At 31.9% G+C, this 25,145-nt stretch overlaps 3 protein-coding genes across 3 annotated transcripts; 1 reads left to right on the forward strand and 2 right to left on the reverse strand.

Moving 5' to 3' along the window:
- The first annotated feature begins 457 nt into the window (after positions 1-457).
- Positions 458-14,749, forward strand: LOC145743971 (choline transporter-like protein 2). Its single transcript, XM_082562053.1, has 20 exons — positions 458-550; positions 1,216-1,266; positions 5,165-5,287; positions 5,399-5,489; positions 5,594-5,678; positions 5,841-6,053; positions 6,204-6,362; positions 6,481-6,614; positions 6,732-6,873; positions 7,084-7,186; positions 7,280-7,379; positions 7,571-7,754; positions 7,883-7,962; positions 8,179-8,276; positions 8,447-8,534; positions 9,707-9,905; positions 10,480-10,597; positions 10,878-10,993; positions 12,471-12,555; positions 12,898-14,749. The coding sequence occupies exons 2-20, from the start codon at positions 1,224-1,226 to the stop codon at positions 13,017-13,019; spliced, it is 2,283 nt and encodes a 760-aa protein (XP_082418179.1). The 5' UTR covers positions 458-550; positions 1,216-1,223; the 3' UTR covers positions 13,020-14,749.
- Positions 2,476-3,914, reverse strand: LOC145743982 (uncharacterized). The gene is made up of 2 exons (XM_082562067.1): positions 3,839-3,914; positions 2,476-3,622 (listed from the first exon to the last, which is right to left on the reverse strand). Exon 2 carries the CDS (start codon positions 3,619-3,621, stop codon positions 2,476-2,478), a length of 1,146 nt encoding a protein of 381 aa, XP_082418193.1. The 5' UTR covers position 3,622; positions 3,839-3,914.
- Positions 14,750-15,552: 803 nt separating the features above from the next.
- Positions 15,553-19,607, reverse strand: LOC145743171 (uncharacterized). The gene is made up of 3 exons (XM_082561081.1): positions 19,025-19,607; positions 16,866-17,049; positions 15,553-16,523 (listed from the first exon to the last, which is right to left on the reverse strand). The coding sequence occupies exons 1-3, from the start codon at positions 19,305-19,307 to the stop codon at positions 15,884-15,886; spliced, it is 1,107 nt and encodes a 368-aa protein (XP_082417207.1). The 5' UTR covers positions 19,308-19,607; the 3' UTR covers positions 15,553-15,883.
- Positions 19,608-25,145: the final 5,538 nt, after the last annotated feature.

Genomic DNA, 25,145 nt, shown 5'->3' on the forward strand with positions numbered 1-25,145 from the left:
TATCAGTACATAGACTTTCTCATTACTATTATGTTTGCATAGGCTTCTGAAGTAGGCCGAAATATTGTTTTTTTTAAAGATGTTGTTTGTGTTGACTAATCTGTATATCTGATAATAAATAGACAAAGGAAATATGATCCAACAGTTCTTAGATAAGTTAAAGCCCTTAAATTGTATGTTTTTAAATCGCATATTTTCACAATGTTGCAACATAGTCGGATGATTTGTCTATTTTTGTTCAGACTAGGTAGAAGACCGTAATAAATTTTAGATAGTATTGAATCTTTAAAAACTTACAGACTTATTAGCTTATAGAAAAACTAACTAGTTCAATTTTTAAATAATGAAACCAATATCAGCAGATCAGAATATAAGTTAATACTTTTTTTTTTAAACTATATAAAGTACCAAAAAAACTTTAAACGTATTTTAATTATATACTTTGTTTTTTAACAACAGGAAAACTTAAACAGAAATTTAAATAAAGTAAAAGGCTATTAGTTGTTACTAATTGGTGTACATCAATAATTCACACTTATACTGAAAACAGGTTTGTTATGTTTTAAAACTTAGTAAAACATTATAACATATACTACTTTTTAAAATGGCTATAATTTAAAAAAAAATCTATAACTATGAAATAGCTTTGTGGTTATCATTTAACTACCGTATACATGACTTTGATAATTTTATATCCCATTTATTTTAATATGTCATTATTATATGCAACTTTAATAATATATTACTTTACGTAAGTGTGATTATTAATGATGTTTTTAGTAGTAAGGTAATAATCATTTTCCTACTACTTAGTAGGCCTATGAAATAATTAGTCATTTGTCTTTTAAACACTTACATCCAATCTATTTTAAAACACCATATATAAACAATTACATCATTTTGTAATACAACAGTTTTTAAATGTTTGTATAGTATATATAAGTTAATACCTAAATTAAAATATTGCAATTGAACTACTGACCAAAAATGTTTTTACAAATTATTATATTAGTAAAACTATTTAAAGTAGGTGGTTGCTAATTTAAAAATTTCTTACAAATACATATTATTTTAGGTCATTTTGTTATATAAAGCTAATGCACGGTTATGTATTATTTAATTGTAACATAACCTTAAAAATTTATTTAAACTGAACTATATTTAAATTGTTAATGGAGATATTTTTATTTAAATAAAATGTTTTTCTCTTTCTAGAATTAAAAATGGGTTGTTGTGGCGATGACAAAGAAGAAGGGGAAAAATATGGTAAATTTTTACTATAATATATATATATTAAAATATTTAAAATTAATTTCAAGCTTGTAAAAATTGTAATGTAAATATAAAACAAATTGTAATTTGATATTTTCATTACCAGGATATAAGAAATTAACTCTTATCCGCACATTAAATTATGTTAAAACTATTAGCTGCTAACCGTTAGTGCTATTATATGAATATGAAAATTGGTTTTAAAATAAGCAAAGTCATTCCAAATATTGTTATTACATCTGCACCAGTTTTAAAAAAACTTGTGTTTTATTCTTATTACTGAATGTTGTGGCAACTCACCACACCCCACGTTGTTTTAACCCTTTATGACATCACAAGGGCTGTTTGCCTGTGTCAACAAGTGACGTGTGATGTTTGAGAACTGATATCTTCAACTTAATGGCTTATTAACACTTGGTTCCCTGTTCTGTATGTACTTAATGTTTTATTGTTAAGGGCTTTTGTGATTCATTCAGGCATACAACATCAACATATATACATAAAGTAAAAGATTAACTAAATTTCAATTTTCTTTTTATTGTTCTGGAGCACTTCCTAGGTTATTACTTTCAATTCATTTCTTGAATTTAAATTATTTTTTCATGGTTATAGGACTGTTTTTGATTTTTTTTGTGGTTGTGGGCTGTGTATTTGTTTTCTATGTCACAAGTATAAAGTAGGTTACTTTTTGTCTGAGTCATTTTTCTAAATAATATTTCCACGGTTGCTTTTATACTACAAGAAACAATCGCCCCCACAAAATTTAGTTCTTTTAAATTAAATTTGCTTTGTTTGTTTGTTGAAATTAGTTAAGCCAAAATACTGCATCAATAATCCAATGTTAATTACAAAATTGACAAATCACTCTACATCAGATTGATTGTTAAAATTGTGTGCTAAAACTCGAAAAGTTTTGTGTGCATTAATAATTTATAGTTTATTTTATCTTTTTTTTCCCTTGTTTACACTTGCTCTGGTTAGTACGTACTATTATTCTTGCAATTTGCAATATATTATCTAGTGCAATATATTATCTAGTGAAAGCACTTAACTTTTCAACCCCCACCATATAAACTCTTAAGATATTTTAATTAAATTTGTATTAAATGTGAAGAATTAAAATCGGAAAAGGCATAATATTTTTTCACAGTAAACAATAAATTAGTTTGAAAAATTGTATACAATGCATAAGATACCAAAAATTCAATCCCTTGTAATTAAAGGAGGTACATGTGAACCGTGATAAATTTTAATTTCACGACAAGTGATGTCCATAAATTGACTCCAAAAGCTGATTGTATGTTTTGATCCTTTTCCCTGACTTTTGATAAAGCTCACCAGTTCATCATACTGTGAAAAGTCATTTTGTACAATCCCTTCAACACATTTGTCATCTGATGTAAATGTAACTCTTTCATCCACATCTAGGTCTATGTTTGTTGGTGGCACCGACAAATCTACTATAAACGGTCTTTGTTTTCTTTTTTTCTTATGATAAAACTGTTTCGGTTTGGCAATTTTTTTTGTCACAATTCCGCGAATGCTACCTTTACATCTGCAATGGTGTGACTCACGCCAATGTAAAAGCTGACACTTTCGATTGCAATAAAAAGTGATGTAACACTTTCCACAGCGATATAGGTAATTTGTACTGTTGCCACATGAAGCACAAACCTGACAGCGCTTTTCATTGTCACTAGAATAAATTCGCAAACAGCAGAAAACGGTACGTTTTGTTCTTTCATCTTTAGCAACATCAACAGCTGTTCTATTGTCGGTCATAATTGCACTAGGATCACAGCCAGCCAAGTACAACAACTTCATGCAATCCCTACTGCCAGAGGCAGCTGCAATATGAAATGCAGTGGCTGATGACTTGGCTTTTTGGGTTGTATCAGCTCCCTTATCAAGCAAATGTAAAAGAGCTCTGGAGTCTCCACCCTTTATACAGGCAATCATCAATGCAGTAAAACCCTCACACTTTTCACTTAATTTTACACCTTCCAAATGTTCTTTTATGCACATTGTTTTTTTATTCATATCCGCACCATTTTCAAGTAGAAATTTATATCCCATATAGTGCCTTGCTCCTATTGTCCAATGCAAAGAAGTTCGACCGAACATATCATAATTGTTAATAGAATTTTCGCCTAATCTAGCTTCATCATCAATCATTCGTTTTATGAAACTAAGGTTTTTTTTAAAGGCCAATCTTGTCATTCTGGTTAATTCCTTTTGATCTTTTACCTTTTCTATTCTATAGTTGTCAAGTCCTGTTAAAATATCAAAATATTCCTCAGCTGATTTTTCCCCCTCTTCTTCTTTTTCAAGATCTTCATCCGATGACATTCTAGATAAATTACATTAGAAAAAACAGTTTTGTTAACTTAATACTTAGCCAATTCTCCCCAGTTTTTAAATTTGACCTAGTAAAAACCGTCACTGCTTTAAATTTTTGTATATAAAAGTGAAAGGAAGTATATAGTGTAGCACCTAATGTGATTAGGTACAACACTTGGCACAGCAACCCAAATACTTTCAACTTTGCACAACGCTAAGAAATAACCTGTTTCTGTTTTTTAAAGTTGTTTCACGCAAGCTGCATTGCTGCTAAATCTAAAGTTGCAATTTTTTAGATTTCTGGCTGCGTGATAGTTGTTATTCTACATACATTTATTAAAACATCTATTACTAGCTAATCTTGCAAACAACATATAAAAATTAACCCAAATAGTTCAAAATTGCTTGAAATTGCAGTTCAACGATTCAAATAAACGATGTTTTACACAACAAAAGCAATCATGCGTTACGCTTTTATATTTTTAAATTCACACGAATTGGTGATCTCGTGATTTAATGCGTTCGTAGGTTTCGCGAACCGTTGTGTAAATAAATACTGTTTGTCCGCAAAATTTGTTTTACGACTTCCCCATGCTTAAGTAAACAACTCGTATATTGTACCGTCGCATTAAACTGGTTTATTTTTATCTATAGCATTTTTATTAAATGGACACATCCAATTTTTTAGTATTATTTGGTAAGAACACTTGCTACACCACACATGAGGTCGTGGGTTCAATCCCCGCTGATCTCATGCTGTAGCACCCTTGAGTAAGGCGCTATAAACGGTATGAGCTCCCGCTGAGCCAGCACTTAATCAGCAGCATAATTATCGGGCAATTATAATCTATAATATCCCAAACTGCCACAGGCAACTCGAGACTGGGTCGGAGTAACTGATGTTACTCTATGTTTAAGTCGCGCATTCGACTTTTCCACATCGAGGATAAAGATATATACAAAAAAAATGCATTTAAACACTATAAAAAAACTCTATCTACTTGGAGATTCACAAATTTAAATAAAATAGTTAACAAAATAATTGTTAAAAGGTAAAATTAAAAAATTTCACGTTTTTAATTAGATTTAAATTTAATTTTGCAATTTTTTTTTATGAGACACAATGTGGTTTTGCTACAGCTACAGTAAAATATTGTATTACATATTGAAAAGCTAAATATATATTTTTATTTAAGTTTGTAATAAAAATACAAAAGAGCTGTGTTAGTTTACAGCTAGTCCCATTGTCATATAAAAGTTTTGTTTAAATTTCTATTCTCTTTAAAGTTTGAACAATAAAAATTACATCACAGCAACATTGGTTGCCAGGGTTGTTTTAATAACAAATCCATAACACACCAAAATACTTAAATTCTTTTCAAAAACAATTTTTTTAAGTTTTATGTTTAAACAATTATCAAACTATTAAAAAAATCCCTAAATGCAACTTATATCTTAATTTAAGGTTAAAGACATCCATGTTTTGCCACATTAAAAAAGCACATCTTTTAAATATAACCAAATTTTTTAATTATTATTTTCACTTTTTTAGGAAAAGCAAAAGTACATGACCCTTCGTTTAATGGACCAATCAAGAACCGGGGTTGTACTGACATATTGTGTTGTCTTCTTTTCTTTGTGTTTATTCTCGGTTATATTGTAATAGGATTGTTTGGTGAGTAGTTTAATTAGATTTTTACCAAACTTATCATTAAAATTTTTTTAATTTTTTTACTCTATTGTTAGGCAAAAAAAGTTTTATATTTTTTTCTGTAATACATTACAGCATGGTTAAATGGTGACCCTATTATTTTGCTTTATCCAACTGACAACCAGGGAAGAATTTGTGGTGTTAATTATGGAGATATTGATTTAAGGTAACCACTACACCTTTAATCTTTTTTTTCTTGAGTCTGAACTTAAATAATTTTTTTTTAAACTTTGATTTATTATAAAAATTTGTTATATATACTTTATTTAGTTCAAAAACAAACTTATACTACTTTGACATTACTCAATGTGCCAATCCAGCTTCCATCTTGGAATTTCAATGTGCTACAACACAGGTATAATTATCGCTATATTAGATTAAATGGGTTTTTAAAGTTGTTTAAGTTTACCAGGAAAAAATTCATTGTTTAAAGTATTTTGGGGTATTTTGTATTTAAATTGTAACTAACCCTTGAGTTATATTTACTTTTAATTTACCAGTTGCATTGTATATTCAGATATGTGTAGAAACATGCCCTGCAACTTATTGGACCTTTTTTCCTGATATTGCTAAGTTGGCAGCTGCAGAAGCATCTCAAGCATTTCCTTCAAATGCAGCAGGAAGAAATGAAACTGCGACCATTGCCACATTGACCTTTTTCCTTGATTGGAATGCGTATATTTGTACATATGGGTTTACAGCCCGTGATGCTTATGTCAATGGTGGAATGGTAAGTCTGCGCATTTCAGATTTAAATTTTGGATGAGATAATGTAGCTCCATTAAATTAAAATCCTTTAAATTAATTTTGTGTTTAACTTAACTGTTTTAAAAATATTCTATTTTCCAACATTGACTTTAAACCTAAGTGTTTTTAACAGTCAATTCAAGAAATTATTGCATCTGGAAAATGTGCTCCATATTATCTTCCTTTAACTCCGGTGGTAAATCGTTGCATTCCACAAGTTGCAGTTGATGCAGCTAATTTTGCCCAGGAAACTGTTGACAGCAATGGACAGAACATTAACGCCACCCTTGTGGTAATTCAATTAAACGACAAATACCTTACTACAAAATTACTAACAAAACAGTGTATATGTATAAAATTTTAGACCTTTGTTCCAATTTGTAATCATTTTTTTTATTAATGTTTTGCAGGATGCAGCAAACAATCCAATTACTTCCCAGGCCTTAGATAATGGTTTGAAACCCATTGAACTATATTTGGAAGCTAGGGAAATTGCCGATAAAATATTTTCTGATCTGACGAGAGTCTGGTACATTTTGGTGGCGTAAGTTTAATTTTTGTATACAAAAATTAGTGTAAAAAAATGTCACATCATAATAAAAAACCTTTTTTCTGTAGGTTCATTTCTTTTTTGACCTGAAAGTAATTTTTGTTGTTTCAGGCTAATGAGTATAGCAGCTGTAGTAGCATTTCTATGGATAGTAATTATGAGATGGGTGGCTGGTATAATGGTGTGGGTAACTCTGTTAGGCATTGTGGGGCTTCTTTCCTTCGGCATATGGTATTGCTATGACGAATACAATGTTAGTAATAATGTTTTCTGTTCTTCAAGCAAAATAACTCAACTAATGAAATTTGAATCTGTTATAGGCCTATCTATTTCCATAATTTAACAAAGTACAACATACTCTTTTATTAATTAACTTTTGGATTTTTTATTTATTGACTTTTGGAATTATTTTACTGAATGTTTCTTTAAATTGTTTATTAAAATAAAATATTTTTATGTTTAGAGACTTATGACAGTTGCTGGTAGTGAGCAGTCTGTTTTATCTGTTGGATTTACAACAAATTTGGATACCTATCTAAGCTTAACTGAAACTTGGCTAGCATTTAGTATGTATTTAAATATTAATTAAATGTTTTTATTTTTGTTTTATGCAAGATTAACTAATTCAATGCTTTACTTGTTGTATAATGTTATTATAGTGATTATCTTGGCTATAATCGATGCAATTCTTATTCTTGTCATTATTTTTCTTCGAAAGCGAATTCAAATTGCAATTCAAGTCATCAACCAGGCTAGCAAGTAAGGTTACGTTTATTATTTTTTCTATAGGTCAAAAATATTTAAAAAAACAAAATATTATATACAAGACACTTTTTATAAAATTTATTGTTTCTTTTTTTTAAGTTATTTTTTATTGTTTTTAATTTTGATTTAAGTTAATTGTGTTAGTTTTTGATAATAAATAATTTATAATGTTTTCACCATATTAGGGCTGTTGGGACCATGATTTCAACTTTATTTTATCCAATCGTAACCTTCCTTCTGTGCTTGGTTGTCATCACATTTTGGGCAGCCACAGCTTTGTTTTTAGCTTCGACAGGAAGTCCAATTTATGAGGTTATCGATTCACGAAATATCACTGGCAACTTAATGGGAACTGTCTGTGACATAACAGTAAGTATTTATGTGTAGTTTTAGTTAGTACCTTGAAATTTGTTTTTAAACAATTATCTAATCTTAATTGGCTGTTTAACGACTAATGTAGTATATGCTAAAATTTGTTTAACGATTGGCATTTTCAGGCTTGGCAAAATTCTACGCATGAGTTTTTTAATAACCCAAATGTGACTTGCAATTTTTTGAAGTATGGAGGTACTTCAATGTAAGTATAAATCTGCATTCTTTTTTATTTAAAAATTTTATATGTTTTTACTATTAAAACTGTAAAAAAAACAGGTAGCATGTGATTTAATTCACAATATATAATTTTATTAGATAATGCAGATATGCAAGACTTATATGGCTTAAAAAGCACAATATTTAACATATAATAAACCAAGTGTAATTTTAATTAGTGTTTTATTGAATTTGTGTTTAGCTTTCATCAAAATGTGATCTGGTTGCAAGTTGTTGAGGTGTTTGGAATGTTGTGGATTATGAACTGGGTGATTGCTTTGGGTCAATGTACTTTGGCAGGTATTTGTTCATTATATTTTTTTGATTTTATAACAACATACCCATAATGAACTGTTATATTTTTTTACAAACTTGTGTCTTGGTTAAGTTAAAACATCTTACTTAAAATTATTCAAGTTACACGTAGGCAAGACTCTTAAGTAAATAAAAATGACTAAATTAATTTTTAGGAGCGTTTTCGTCTTATTATTGGGCTTGGAAGAAACCTGCCGACATCCCACTACTTCCACTTTATTCCAGTTTTGGAAGAGCATTGAGGTAAACTATTTTTTTCTAGTTGTAGTAATTGCAATTCGACATCGCGCGTGAAAAACGCCGCTTGTTGGCGCTAGTGGTTTAGAGTTTTGTTAACATGTCTGGATTTTCTATTATTTGAAACTATTTCATTTGCCATACTCTCTTTATTTTAAACCAAAACTGGAAAGTTTTTGATGTTGTTTCACGGTTGAGTTTTCGTGATTACAGAAGTTATTTTTCTAACTTTTTTTTTTTTTTAATAAAATAAAATGATTATTTTAAAGAACGTTTTTCTTAGGTCTTTCTTGATTAATTAAGCCATTGTTTTTTTTAACATTATATTTGATATGACACAAATTTTGATTGTTCGAAAAATATTTCGACAGAGCTTCCAATTTAAAAAATTAAATTACTTTTTTGTTTTGGTTTCAAAGCAAAAGTTGTCGTATAAAGCGGGCGCAAAAAGAAACTAATTATTAAATACCGCACCTGATAATCATTAAATGTAACTGATATATAAATAGCTTGTTAATTACGTGGTATTACGTCAGCGCATATGTTAACGTTCTCTATATAATTACCTCGAATTTTGGACTTTTTAGTGGATCAATAATGTAGATACTTGATACCTAATTGATAATTGATATAATTAAACGTTAGTTACCGTAATTTTACAAGGATATTTTACTTAAATTTTCTACCTACGCTTTGTGGTTATTAATGCTTTTAATATGTTAGCAATTTTAAACAAACTCGGCTGAAACGGTTTAAAGAGTTATACTTTTCTGGGAAATAGTAATAGGTTGTGTTGTTTACATACTTATCGGCTGTATATTGTTAAACAAATATGCTAATCTAGTACCACGAAATTCAAGCTGTATATTTTGAAATTCCTGTGTTGTTTGTCGAAATTTAAAACTCAGTTCCGATAAACCAGTATGCTAATGAACCTCGTTGTTGTTTCACGCAAGGGTTTTGAACCGTATCGTTAAGCAAATTCCTAAATTCTCACGTAGCAAAATTTTTTATGTGTTGTTTGTGTAGCAAAATTTCTAAAAAAAATTTTTTTCTAAAAATACAAAGTTTGAACCAGCAGATCATGTAAAAAATTTTGTCAATTTGTTTAAAATTTCTTGCACATCTCCTTCAAAATATAGCTTTTAAAGATATAAAAGTTATTTTTTTATGTTTAGATACCACACTGGATCATTGGCATTCGGTGCACTTATCATTGCCATAATTCAAATCATCAGATTGTTGCTCGAGTATGCTGACAGTAAACTTAAAGGAACCGAAAACAAAGTGGCAAAATTCATCCTTAAATGTCTGAAATGTTGTTTTTGGTGTCTGGAAAAATTCCTAAAGTTTCTTAATAGAAACGCTTACATCATGGTAAAAAAAAGTTTTTTTTTCGGTAAATTTCCATTAAAATATCAATCTAATTAAGGAGTTAACTTAATTAGTTGTTTCGTAGATTTAGGAATTTTTAAATGATTAGACATGGCAAATTTTATATTCCCATAATTTTTTTTCCTGGAAAATATACATTGCATTTGTTTGTTTGATAACAAACACATTTACCACGGTTTTTGCTGCTAAAACCGAGGAGGTTTTTCTTTATCGTTTTCTGTTTATCGACAAAGAAAAAACTTGTGTATTTCCGAGTAATTTTCGCCGTCATGTTTATGAAACACACACGATAAACATCTAAAATACCCAAAAAACAGCTCGAAATAAACTTGTCGCCCCACGTATTGTATACTGATTCCTACATTATCTTTAACGCAGATGTTATCGCTGTACGTGGATTATCACCGTAAAATGCTAAAGTGATAGCAAAAATCTTACTTGTAAAATCAATTTAGGGTTCCCAATTAAGGATTTTTATCGGCAAATTCAAATATTTTGAAAACCCATAAAAGTTGTATAACGAATCTTAAGTCTTATTTATTTTTTTAACTTTCAGATTGCGGTTTACGGCAAGAACTTTTGTTGGTCGGCTAAGGAGGCGTTCAAGTTGCTGATGCGAAATATCCTCCGGGTGGCGGTGTTAGACAAAGTTACCGACTTTATCCTCTTTGTTGGTGAGCTTATGCAAAAACATTATATTCGTGTAATTTAAAGTAAAAAAAAATTTTCACGGAAATTTGAACTTATTTCCTTGAATGACGTCACAATTTTTTTTAATTTAATTTAAATAAGACTTTCGAAATTTTTGTTTCAATGTTAATCGAAACCAAATTGCGCTGACTTTGACATTCAAAACCACGTCAATGTCAGAATTTAATCCCGGGTTATCGCTCGGCATGTGACGCAATCAAGCGATTTAGTGCATTATGACGTCATAGCTTATTGATTATTCAGGAAAGTTGATAGTAACAGTAGGCATGGGGGCGTTGTCGTGGGCGTTCTTCACAGATAAGTTCCAATCCATCGAGGTGACAGCTCCAAATCTTAACTACTACTGGATGCCTATTGTGGTATGTGCTTTGAAATTTAAATATCTATTTAAAACATTTTTTATTTAGTAAATTTTTGATTTTTTTAAAAGTAAATTTAAAAAAATTATTTTTCCACATTTTAAAAACTTTTTATAAAAGGGTCTTAAATAGCTTATTTTAGTTTAACATTTAAATTTGTTCTTTAAAATTACTTTCTTTAAAAAAGTACAGCATTACCTAGGTTTATTGTTAATTTTTAAAAAGTATAACATGCCTTTGAGGCTACCCAGGTTTTATTTTTAACCAAGGTTATAAAAAATATAAAAATGACTGGGCAAATTTAAATTGGCCGTTGCCCTTAAAAAAATGTAGAATTTTAAAATACGTAGTTTTATTAAAAATAGAATACGGTTAGGCAAACAAGACAGTTTTTAAATAATTGTAAGAAACGTCACGAACCATGTTATTCTTAGCCTAAAATAACTTTTTGACCCGTTACCGAAATAGTATGACGTGTTTATCTTTAAGTCTGTTAATTTATATTTGTTTGGGTGGTCTGGATATTTGTAAACTTGCTGATAGTTAAAATATTTTAACACAACAAGGGAAAGAAATTGTAAAATTTGTTTTAGGTACTTTACTTATCAACCCAAAGTTAGATTACGAATTACGTCATTTTTAAATAAAATTTCCCATTCAAAACGAAACCAGTTTAATTTAATTTCAAAGAATTTTCGGCTTCGACCAAAAACACCGCGCTTTTAATTTCGCAAAAACCGAATTTGGTTTTACTTCATTGTCTAACCTGTCGATCTCCATTATACCCGGCCGTTCCAGTCTAAACAAAGTGTTTGGTTAGCAACACGTAATGCGATCTTACTCGAATGGCATTTAAACTGCGTACGTGCACGACGGGTGTAATCTAAAAATGTCGGCTATTTTAATTCGGCGTATACCTAATTCGTCGCAATTTTACACCGAAAAATCGACTTAAATCTAATGAACCTTTGCGGATGCAAAAGAAAGGGCAAACCTAATCTCTATTAGCTCCTATCCGACGTAATGTTTTCCAGTTCCTTGTGTATAGTGTTTATAAATAGACCTATGTTAAGACCGCGTAAATTGCCGCAGGACGACATTTAAGCCCTAAACGAGATGTTCCGATCACGTTTCTGTGAGATTGTATATAAGATATCCGCCATCGTCAATGTTGTGTTAGTGATGTATATGTAATCTTCAGACGTGTTTTGATCGTTTTAAATCGAATAACCCTTTAACAGAACATAGTTTATGAACTATTTTAATAGATGACATTTTTGTTTGACTGCTATACAACTCTCATGCCTTAAAATTAATATTTAAACTGTTAACAGTCTACAATTCTAATCCTAATCCTATATATAAAATAGTTTATGCAAATATAAAACAAATTTGTAATAAGGTTGTATTCATTTTAATAAAAAAAAACTTATTGTCCTGCTTAAAAATAACCATTTTATTATTTTTAATTTTAAAGATTGTGGTAGTAGCCACGTATTTTGTAGCCGCTGGATTTTTCAATACATTCGGAATGGCAGTTGATACAATCTTTTTGTGCTTTTGTAAGTCCAATTTTTCTTTGAATATTTTCTGTATGTGAAATACAATGTCGTTTTATTTCATAATGAAAATGCGGTTGGGATTTTCGTATGCCAGTTTTAAATATATCGTCGTTTAAATTTCATTACATATTTATAAATAGATATTACCAAACTACCCTTTCAATTTGTCATTAATTTAAAATATACAACCAAGGGCATTTTAGATTTTTAAGTGCTTTTTTTCACACCAAAACCATCTTAAATCAATATCTCTATAACATAGTAAGTAACACACTTAATTTATTATACAATATTGGCCAAGTCTTTCATTTAAATATATTTTTGTTTTTAACATATTTGTAGTGGAGGATTTGGAGCGAAATGACGGAAGCCCAGAGAAACCTTACTACATGAGTAAAGGGATGATGGGCGTACTAGGAAAGAAAAATAAAAAGGTCAAAAAAACAAAAAAGGACGACGACTAAAAATTCAAGAGAAATAAAAAGATAAGTTTACCTGTGTTACTTATTGTAAATATATAAAAATAATGTTTTTTTTTTATTTTAATTATGATATTCCAAAGTACTAAAAAATAACATTGTGTTTTTATATATATATATATATTGCTTAGATAATTTTTACTTCTTTACGTACAACAACAACATAACACATTCAAAAACGGTTGTCTGTTAGTCTATGCTTTTTGTTATATATTGCACTTTGCGTTGAATTTTATAAGTTTTCCTTATAGTTTATTTCCGATAGTGCATTACATTTTTTTTATTTCCGAAAAATTGCAAACATTTGTTTTATTTCCGAAAAATTGTTTTCATTTAATTTATCGTTACTTGAAATCTAAAAAGGATTCTTAACACAAAACTGTGCGGTAATATAATGGAAGTAAATGCGCTCTGCGATGACGTAAATGAAATAAATTTGACATTATCGAATAACATAATAATACCAATAACGCTTCAACCCTGTATTTACTTAAAACTTTGTTGACCTATGTTTAGAAAAAAAAACGCCTTATAAAATTGTGAAAATATATTATTTACTTTTTGTTATTTTTTTTTTGTATTCCAAAATAATTCTATATCAATATATATTGCAAACCATTTCATTTCACTAAAACATTATAATTTGTACATGTAAAATTTTATTTTTTAATATTTTCATTTGTATCTGACAGTATTTAGTTTTACTGCGAATCACAATAATTATTGCATTTTTTTTATACACATAATCGTTAGTTTTCATTATCATTACTGTTATTTGCGCTGTATTTATATACACTTGTCGAATCAATTAGCTTGTATTTATCACGAATTCTCATTTTGTTTGTTTATTTTAAGTTTATTATTAACACATGGCCGTTTTAATTTGAGTTGAGAAAAGTACGCGGCCAACTTTATGACAATGCGCTTCCGAATTAACTTCTATTTTTAATTAAGCTTATTATTGGCGATGGTTTAACAACTTTACTAAATTATTTTCGGAAATTTTTTCACTTAAAATAGTTTGAAAATTCTTTACGATAAATTAAAGCGGTCACGTGGTCAAATTTTTGCTTTGAGATAATCTTTTAAAATTGAAACTCGTTATTCGCCTTTAAGTGTGTTTTTTAAATTGTTGTGACGTCATAATCGTTTGTCATTGTGACGTCATCTGCTTTGGAAGGTCAACGATCGCCTAAATCAACATTGTGATTTAAAGAAGCGGTTTTGATGAGCTTTCTTCGCCCAACCAATTTGTTGTTATTCCAACCCTCTTTGTTTATTTTACTCCTCACAATTATAATGAGCCTTTTATATACATGACGTCATCAGCCATTGTTAAAATAACAATCACAATGAATTGCCAATTGAAAGAAACCGAAAACAGGCACTCGATCGAGTTTTCGATTGCCGAAAAAATCAATTCTGCCACTCGAGTTCGATTCTCCGTACAGGCAAGTTCAAACTGTAATACTATGTGGAATATGATGAAGTGTTTTTCAGTTAAGAACGGATTTGCTAAAGTACATTCCAACGCTTTATTGACACTTGACACAGAAATCAATACCTCTTTGATGAACATTTCGTTTGTAGCCTTCCCTTGTGACGTCACAATTAGCTTGTAGTGTTGAAATAGTTACTTATTGTTAATGGCGCTGCGGTAAACGCATTTGAAAACAATAAAATTAAATTAAAAATGTAAAATTTCTTTTTAATTTTTGTTTTACTTTCGCAGCAGAGTTTTGTAGACTTGTAGATTAAAATTTTGCCTTAGTTATTTTTGTAAAATTTATTAAATTTTTTAGCATTTGATTATTTTTAGCGGCTTCTATTTAACCCCATGTGTGTTAGTTATATAACTAGACAGATGTTGACAAGGTTAGCATACTTTATTTGGCCTAATCGATATTTTTAACCAGAGAAATATGCATCACATTTACCTATAACCTATCCTTCAAAGCTAATTTTACCTCGTTTAGGAAATATACGACAGACAACGTCGTCGTTTTATTAAAAATAATATTCAATCATTATATTTTAATGAAGGGAGCCAATATTTTATTGACGTAGAACATCTGTATTTGATCAATTCAAAGAAATTTTTAAAAGGCCTGCAATTTATAATACACAAACATTGATTGCCATGTATATTTAGGGAGTCTGCGTTTGTTTTTTCGTAGCATTATTAACCCGTTTGTTAATGTTATTTTTCTTGGGTTTAAATTTTTTGTGTGTAGGCCAAAAGGGCTTGTTCAATTACACGCTTGTTAGGTGGGATGATTAACATTCATGTAATTACCAAGGTTACCGCAGTTCGTACTAGTTAGTATGCTTAATCTGCCATGTAATCCAATTTAAGCGGAGGATTACAGAAAAATGTAGGTGTTGTTACGTTTTTAAACTGGTAAACTATGTGAGCTTTTTTCTAACATGATGTTTTTACTATAATTCTGCTAAGAAAATTTCTCTGTTATGGCTTCAGTCTTCCTATTATTCTTACTGAAAAATGAAAAGTCATAAATTTCATTCGGAGAAACCTTGTTAATTTCAAAAACGTGCGAGAAAATTGAAAAACGAGAAAAAAGAACGTTAAATTGCACTTAACCCTAAAAAAAAAGTCGCACACAAATACATGCATGTGCGGTCGAACAAGTAACCTGCGAAGTTGCATTTAAATACAAAGCACAGGTGAAAACGTTAGACAAAAAAAAACGACAAAAATGATTGTGCAAGAACTGAACTTAGGGGAAACAAGAAAAAACAAAGGTTTGCCACGTAAGCCCAGCAAAGTACCAGCCCTTACTAGGCTTACATAGCGTGGAAACCAATCAACAACACAAAAAACAATAAATTTAGGAACAAGGAGCCGCCGCGGTTGCTAGCAAAGACGGTTTAACGCTAAAATGAAGCTGCGTGCACGCGATTGGCATTAGATAACTATCACGTGACTGTGTCATCTGCACAACGACCTTCGCGTCCCTGTCCTGGTGCGATCCGCTAAAAACGGGAATAGTTCCGATCGAGAGCGACGTAGACGTCCTCGTTACAGTGTTGGAGGTGAAACAGGGGCTGTATGACGTCATAAACGACGTGGGTTCGGTCCTCGGATATTTAATAACCGGGGTAGCGATGGAACGAAGAGCTGGGTGTTTGTCATCATCTTCCAAGAACTCTTTCGGCAGAGGCCGCTTCTTTTTCGGGAGCGGACACGTCGTCGTGATCGTCGATTTTTTTGTGACGTCATTCTTGGAACAAAGTACAGTGTCATTTTTCTTTAAAATTGGGGTTGGTACATCACAGGTTACGTCGACATGTTCATCTTCGCTGTTAAAACGAAGCCTTTCATTTTGTTGTTCGGGCTCGCAATCAACGATAATTTCTTCGTCTTCATCCGAACTCTGATCCCTGTCTCCTTCTGGCGATGTGGACACCACCTCGCAGCAGGAGGAGACTTCAAGTTCCTGGTACATTACAGGAACATCGTCCCACGAGCTACCTAGAAATTTATAAAAAAATAAGATTAGATTCCTCGTAAAAAAGCGTATTTTAAATCGATAAACGTTCGTTTTAATTTGATTAAATATTATTTTCACACGGGGCTTTTGTTTGGCTTGAACGCTCGTAAAAATAGCGCGTGATGCCGCGTTACCGGTAACACAACACAGTATGTCAACTAACGTTTTGCGGTGAATAAACAACAACAGGAAGAGTTTAATGCCGTGTTACTAACGCACTGCTTGTATTTGCTGCAAAAATTACCGCAAACATGCAACGGCTGCAGATTTTGGAACGCCTTTGTTAAAACGAAAATGCATTAGTGATGTCACTTTTGACCTACCTTTTGGGGAATTGAGGTAGGACATCACGTGGTTAGTGTTAACTGATACCGCTAGGGGGCGCGTGACTTGAGATATCCTTGAAACCATGACGTCAGCGTTGGTTACGCATGACTGAAGCACAGTGGGTGAGGTATTTTCGGGTAGAGGTTGGTCCGACTCCGGTATATGAGAATATAAATCTAAAAAAAAATGATGTTTATTTTTCTGCTGTAAAAGTTGGAAAAATTGTAAGCTGAGTAAACTCACGTCATTCTGTTTTGCCTATTTGCCAAATCTAATACATTAAACATGAGAGAAAAATAGGACGAAACGTGTAATTAAACAAAGGATTAAAACACCGTTAACGTGTACGGGTCGGTGTAATTCAACATAAGTAAACAACCGCGATCTTTGTTTAAGATCTATAGAAAAAAAACACGTGACCGTTCCATGTATTATTCATAACCTTTGTTTAGTGAGCCTCGGTCTGGCTACGCCCTAACTATAAGGGAATTACGTATTTTCTTCCACGTTTCAGTTTTCCCATCTAGTTTCCCGGCAACGCTATTTCCCCACACACACACAACGCTATGACTGTTCATTAGGAAATACCGCCACGTCTTGCTGTTTACGGAAGCGCATTTTAACAGACGCATTACAATTGTCGTTACTTAGAATGAATGGCATTAAAAGACTTTTTATCAGAGTCGAAAAAAGCGCGGCAAAATATTACAGTTTAGCCATCTGCTAGGCGCGCCGAAACTGCGTAAAATCTTAATTGTTTATCACCAAGTTATTGTTTCTTTGTTTACAGGCCCCGCCATTTCTATTTATTGGCTAACTTTTTACAAAGCCAGCAGTTGTCGTATAGTGGAATCCATTGTGTAAGTATAGCCGTTCTAAATGACAGATGTCGTCTATCTGATAAATCGTTTATTTTATATCGATAACCACACCCGTCAATAAAAATAAACTGAAATCAAAATAAAAAACTTGGACACCAATGACTTTATCACAGATAAGCGGGATAATATTTATTTTTGTTTGATGATTTCTCCTTTATATTAATAAACAGCGTTGTGTGTCATTATATCGAGGTTAATTCACTCATTATCAAATTAAAGGCCTTCGCTGTGGGGTATTAAAGACAGTTCTTATATGAAATAAAAATGTGTTTTTCCAATTTTATGAACAAAAAAGGCCGAAATCCCTAGCGAGTAGTAAGGTTTTTCTTTGTTATTTTTCGCGTGACTGAACAACTATTCTTAGCCTATTTTTAAAGTGCATTCAAATGAGACCATAACAAGAAATATTTCCAAAAATATCGGATTATAGGGAAACGGGCACTTTAATAAGACAACTCGACCGTGAGTTTTAAATTAGAGCGAGAAATGAAGTGGGTGTAATAGGGGCGTGCATTGGCCCGTAATGGATTACTCTGCGATCGAAATCGTATATGTAACCGCATGAATTTTTAACAACCGCTACGTCCGCTAATACATAAAACATAAACAAAGGAACTCAACACAGTCTGTAGACAATTTAGTTTCGCTTTGATATGGGTCTCAAAATTTAAAAGGAAACTGAATATCACAGTCAACTAGAAGATAGGGATTTACTATACAAAGGGCGTTTTTAAAGGCGTGCTATTAATCATGTTTAGCCTGTTTTGCACACACAGCATTAGATCATTTATTTCCGCGCTCTACTATGTCAGGAAGTGACGTCATTCGTGCCATGGTGTGATCATCACATGCCTATTATACATTATCCTGCACAAACCCGGAACTGCAGTAATTATAGAGATCGTACGCAGTCTAATTATAGACATCAGCAGTAATTAATTTCAAGCCACGATTGCAACAGACGGGAATTTTTATTGTTTTGGAAATTCTTTCTAATACACACAAACCGACGGACCGAATAATTTTTCTCACGGTGGATTTCAGTTCGTGACTACTGCACATTAGTTTATGCGATTAACGGGCATATTAATTAGGTTAACATACTCCAATTGTGTCTACGTATATGTTTGATGAATATTTCCCTTAATTACATTTCCCCGAATAGTGTTAATTATACTATGTGTTTTGGTAATATGGAGTCTCTTAGCATAAAATCAGCAATGTACAATCTAAACTGGTTGCTGTTATTTCTTGTAAAACGTAATCTCACCTTTTTTATAATTTTTCTTTAATTCTTTTTCGATTTCTTGATTTTTTAAACATTCGTCGAATCGCATTTCTGAAACTGTGTTAGCTACGATTTCGTAATCGTCCTCTAAGTAGGCACATCGTACTTCTTGCAATACGTGAGCGACGAGAAGGGCTTTTCGCAAGTCCATTCCGCGGGATTTTCGCCCGCCTCGGCCGCCACCGATGTCTACAGATCCCGATGTCATTTTGTTCATCGAGACATTAATAAGGTTTTGTAGCTCAGCATCCATATCCAAAAACATTTTACCTTTTGTGTTAAGACTATGTAGTCTGTGAAAAACAAAAAACTTTACTTTAAAAATTAAAACTTAAAACTAACAATTGTAGGAATAGTATTTGCAAGTAACTATTCTCGCTTTTTCGTACTAAATTCGTTCAATATATTTACCAGTTACACCAGTAAAAATGGTATGAGTAGATCTAACTGACGAATGCGCGTTGCCCTGTTCTTTCGCCTTACTTAAGATGTATTAATCTTAATTATGTAAAAATAACTTAATCTCAAAACAAACGAATCTCCCCTTTAGGCTACCACGAGGCCGCAAATATGTCGGTCGTTAGAAATTCGACGACTGAAAATAAAGAAAATATACTATCCGAATTCCCCTTTTTCCTTTTCTCTTATGTTGTTATGAGTATATCGACCTTTCGCGCCATTTAGAGCTCTCACTCTGTTATATATCCTGCTCCTTTTTCTCTTTATTGTGCGGCACAAGAGTCTTTTACGCTATTGTTCGAGTAGGCCGGTTAATCTCTAAAACCCTTTAAAGTCTTTTTGCGATTTGCTAGCGTTCATGCAGGCAGCCAAGCGCTATGTAAATATGGACTCAAAGGACCCATCGCGCCACGACTGCTATTATGACGTAATAGTCTCATGATTATGTCGTTTGTTTCTTTATTTACACGCGCGTCGTGTTTGTTTTGTGAGGGTGTGTGCGAAAAGCATGCGCGAGTAGTTGCGCAATTGTTTTGACGGGTTAGCGGGCTTCAGCAGTCTGTTGGTCTGTTTGCCTTTGACAAAGAAATTGTTTAGTTTTGTCCTTATATTTCAACAAGTGGAGTTTATTTTTGCTCTTAGTCATTGTTTGGATAACTCGATTATTATATTTAACCGGTATTGTTTGGAAATTGATGTTTGTTTTCTCAAAAAATAGCTAACGTTCTATTTATATTGTACTAAACCTGATAAATATATCTTTTCCCCACAGGGTCGATTGCACAGTTTGAAGGTATTTTGTAATTTTACAAATCACGTTTTTTTTTTGTTTGGCTGTTTACCCGCAAAATAATCCTTAAACAAGTTAATGTATACTAAAATTGTTCCTGCTCAAAGGATTTCAAGTCCAACATAAAATATGTTTGTTCTATTTCCAACAATGTTATCAACAAGGTCAAATCGAAATATGCTTTGTTGAAAAACTAAAGGATTACAGATTATAACATATTAAGGTCGCCAGAAAAAGATTTGTTGCATCCACGTGGTCTGTTATTGCATCATACGCGGACAAATTAAAAGGAAGTCACGTGACGCCGTACGGTTGTCGAAAATACCATTTAGCGCACGGTATCGTGTTTCTATGGATTTTTTTAAATACCTTTGCGCCTTAAAGTTTTATACAAAATGAACCCATTGTGTTCTGGTTATTCTTAGAACCAGGTATTGTCGTTTCGAGGCAAAACCGCCACGTTTTTGCTTAACTGGCATTTTGCAAGCTACTTAAATTTTAAAACTTTAGCTTGTGCTTACCCTGCCCTAAAAAGGCATGGCGAACATCATTCATTATTTATTTATTTACTGAATTATTAAAAGGTTTTATTTTAAGTGCACTTTCGTATTAATTAAGATCGACACGCACACGGAATTAAGTGGCCACGGTGTAATGGTCGATTATGATCTTTATTGGTCTTTATTTATAAGTTACGTCATTTAAAAGTGACAAAGTCGACAAGGATTTTGACCGTGAGCACGTGCTCGATAATTATTCGCAGATGAGACTGAACCACATGATCAACCCACAGAATCGAACTAATTCAATATTAGATGCTGTTTAATTTTAAATCATCGTCGCCCAAACCCCGAAGGACATAGCCGCCAGGTATGTGACGTCATAATACAATTTGTAAAGACCTCGTGACCCGAATCTCGTTTCCTACGAAAACGTCGTTCTTTGTTACGACAAATAGAGTTTTATGATATACGCCGTCCCCTGAAAACGAGAAAAAATTCTCTGCATGCTTTGAATTATGCATGTCTAACCACCAAAATAGATTAGGCCTCGGCGTAGCGTTGCCAAATGCAATTTCAAAATTGATTTCCGAATTAACCACATTTGTGTGTTTGACAGATGTTGTTGCCTGGATTTTACAAATCGAACACCCAGGTTAATTAATCTTCAATAGCTGGGTGTTATGTTGAATTGACAGCAATGAATTTTAATATTAATAGACAACGACACGCCACCAATGCAGCTGCGAGTTGCAATCGATATGCAACGTCATTTTATCAGCTAAGCCAGATTGCAGATAAAATATTTTTGGCGATTGAAAAAAAGGAAAATCAAGTTTTATTCTTATAATTATCTTAACTAAGATTAGTTTACAAGCGAGATAATTTGGTATAAAATACACGACCTTTGCCATTTTTTGTCCTAGATTACCTACCAATGACCTGGCAATAAATTACAGTTTGTTGTTATACAATAATAAAATCGCTTAATCGTTTTTCGATGAATTATTCGCGCATCGGACTTTGTCGGATTAGTTATCAACAGATGACGCTACAACAAACAAACCGTGTTTGTTGAATACCAACTCGCTATTCTCCCCGGCCATAAAATGCAAATAAATGATTAACTCGTGGGTGCTGACGTAGTTTACGATCGCTATTAGAAAATCGTGTTTTTGATAACTTCCATTCATGGCGTTCCAATGTTCGAATTACGAGCTTACTCCGCCCTATATTTAATTTACCAACGCGGAGCGCGCTGACTACATACCAGCTGGACTGGCTGTTTAATACCCTTGTTATGTTAATGCTTTCAATAAATCAAATCCCTGTGGTTGCTTAACGTGTCTTAACATGATTTATTTCAGCAAGAAATTCGGATGTTATGTTGTAAATCGTAACTACCAGTGACGTAATTTAAAGTCACGCCAGCGTGTTAGTCAGTAATCGTAAGTCCGCGACTTGGAAAGGTCAATTAAAGGACCTTAACCCAGGAGGCGGATTTTTGAAATTTCGACACGATTTAAGTAAATTTGTGGTCGCTAAGCTTAAGTGGGAAGTCGAAAACAATTTCTAGCCTACATTTTTCTACTTGTAAATTTACAACAGGCTTTAATTAAAGTTTGTCGATATCGCCCTGTGTTACAGCCGGTATTAGCTTCGCCACTCCTTTGTATTTTTCCAATGCCGAACCGACAATTACTCCATTCAAAACACTGTGCCATAAAAAGTAACACATCAATTATATTTTGGCGGTTAGGATATGAGATACTTTATTAAAAGTTTAACTATTAATGTTCGAAGTAATGATATCATATTGGAAATTTTATACCAAATTATGAGAAAGTCGTTTAATGGCCTACTTATTACATTACAATTGTAGGTTTGTGACTGGTTATACTAAACATTTGTTATTTTTTAGTTAATACATCAATATATATTTATCACAAAATTTTAAACATAACTTTAGACAGTTCTAGAAGTTTATGGTTTATATTATATTAATAAAATTATTTGTAACATTTATACCATGGGTTGTTATTTTTCGTGTGTTTACTTCTTATTAATTTATTTGGTTAAAAGTAAATATATTGTAATTTTCCAATGCTTTTTGAAGTTGGTTTTAAATTAATCTTTACAAAAATTTAAAACTGATAATATATTACTTCAGCGGGTATATACATATTCTGTCCCACAAGAAATTAGATTAGAGCATGTTTTTTTTTGTTAATATAAAACACTTACTCGCTTCTAAAATAGGAGGTTTTCGCACGACCTTGAACTATTTGTTCGTTCTTCGAATAGAATTTGTTAAGTGTATAGAGCGATAAAGATTCTTGGAAATAACCTCAAAGAATCACGAACATTAGATTTAAATTCCATGACAGCGTGTGTTTATTTTGGCTATGTTTATAGCCTGCAATTTAAAGGTTGTAGGCGTAGATAATATCTTTATATTTTAAATACCGCGTAGTGCGGTGTTGTGTCTGTGGACGGATTTAAGTAAAACAGAAAATTTATAATAACAAAGTACCATACTTAAAAATATGTAAAGTGGATTTAAATTTTTTTATAAGGCAGGCTATTTATTCTGCATTTCAAAAATTTTCGTAGTTAAAATATTCCATTTTTAAATTCGACAATATTAATTTGGACTTCGGTAAAATTTGACCCCCTATTTTAAGTTATTAACCTATTTAAACAATTTCAATATTTCCTAATAGCAACATAGATTTTTCCGGAATGTTTTATAATAGGGTGTATGACGACAAATTCACTTGATTTGCCCAAAGTCTATATATATTCACAACAAATGACTGTTACAGTATTGGGTCAAATTCTCCAAACCATGAAATCACGATTTCGGGCTTAGCCATTTATGATTATCTTCTTTGTGTGATATGATGTAAACAAATAATTAAACAAAGACGAATTACGTATAGCCGCGGTTATATCAACTTTCACAATAAGCTACGCGTCGTGTACACAGTAATTCTCATCATCTCGGGTTATGGTCAGGGTGTCAAATAATCTTAAAACGACAAAAAGACGATCTAACTCAATAATACAACGTGGCGACGAGCTATTGTGCGACTGAATCATGTTACCAATTTAAAAGAAGAACCCCCGCGGATACTCAAAAGGTCCCGTTAGGGTCGTTACTTCCACAAAGAAAGAATTAACAAGCTTCTCGTGGTAATTAGGTTTACTGGCAACTGTCGGGCATTGAATTCGAAGCCTACACATGAATCACTAACCTCTTGAGTGTCCACACAATAGTTTATTTTGACGAAGTTCTCCGCGCTCGATGAAGCACGAAGGAAAACTTCGTTGGAAATTTTATTCAACCAGCACAACAACATCACGTGGTTGATTCGCAACGATTCTTAGAATGTTGTGACGTAGATCTCATGGGGGTTATTTATTGACTTTATGTTTCATTGACTGCGCTTCATCTTATTGGCTAGTTATCAACTATTTATATTGTATTCCTTTTTGATTTTTTCTTTATCTTCTTATTATGGTGTAGTAAGTTATTTTCGTTCGATTACTTTAGGGAATATAACTCTTAAGTGGGCTAAGTGCTGGATTGAAAATAGCAATCACCAAATACTTCACGGTTTAGAAGTAAAGGGTTTTACTATAATTTAGCGTGAAAAATTTTTATTCTAGTCTAAAAACATCTGACTAACCTGACAAATGCGTTGTTATTACTCACTAAAATTTTAGGTAATAATATTCACAAAAATAGAATGTGTTTATATTTAAAAATTGTTTATATCTGTGTTATTTTATTAAGTTTTTTAAATAGCTATTTACTAATCTATCACGTTTATCCAAAACCTTACAACTTATTTTTTTAAATCACAGGTGAAAATATCTGTTTGTGATTAAAGGGGTGTGTTATAGTGATGTCGTTGGGCTATTTGTAAGATTCCCGGTTCAGAAACAAATAGTGTGGTGTTGATGGGGCTTAAACCAAAACCTTGGTTACCCGACTCCAATGCCGTTTAGCTTGTGGCTAAATTTAAAAAAAAATGAACCATGAGCGCGATCTTGCGGTTGAATAAATTTGTTTTTAAATTGCTTTTTTTTTAGCCTCCTTAGCATATATGTTATGTTTTAGACAAACCTGAAAGGTTATTTTAGCAGAAAAACTAGTACGCAGTAAGTTTAAAATCAAGAAAACAATAGATTTTATACAATAATGCCATAATTTTTATATACAAAAAACGAATAAAAAAACATGAACTGGTAAAACCTTAATATTAAACTACATACTTATGGTGTAAAATGTAATATCCAAGTTAAATTTGTGATTTATTTTTAACATTTTGGGCCACTTAAAAAAATT

Source organism: Corella eumyota, chromosome 2 (genome assembly GCF_963082875.1).
Source record: "Corella eumyota chromosome 2, kaCorEumy4.1, whole genome shotgun sequence".
In the NCBI taxonomy this organism is placed as follows: domain Eukaryota; kingdom Metazoa; phylum Chordata; class Ascidiacea; order Phlebobranchia; family Corellidae; genus Corella; species Corella eumyota.

Excerpts from the sequence above, each read along its gene's own strand:
- LOC145743171 (XM_082561081.1), bottom strand. The coding sequence starts at position 19,307 with ATGTTTTTGGATATGGATGCTGAGCTACAAAACCTTATTAATGTCTCG. Across the intron at positions 17,050-19,024 it reads AAAGAAAAATTATAAAAAAG|ATTTATATTCTCATATACCG; the intron begins GTGAGATTACGT and ends ATTTTTTTTTAG. Across the intron at positions 16,524-16,865 it reads CTCAATTCCCCAAAAGGTAG|CTCGTGGGACGATGTTCCTG; the intron begins GTCAAAAGTGAC and ends ATTTCTAGGTAG.
- LOC145743971 (XM_082562053.1), top strand. The coding sequence starts at position 1,224 with ATGGGTTGTTGTGGCGATGACAAAGAAGAAGGGGAAAAATATG. Across the intron at positions 6,054-6,203 it reads CTTATGTCAATGGTGGAATG|TCAATTCAAGAAATTATTGC; the intron begins GTAAGTCTGCGC and ends TGTTTTTAACAG. Across the intron at positions 6,363-6,480 it reads ACATTAACGCCACCCTTGTG|GATGCAGCAAACAATCCAAT; the intron begins GTAATTCAATTA and ends AATGTTTTGCAG.
- LOC145743982 (XM_082562067.1), bottom strand. The coding sequence starts at position 3,621 with ATGTCATCGGATGAAGATCTTGAAAAAGAAGAAGAGGGGGAAAAATCA.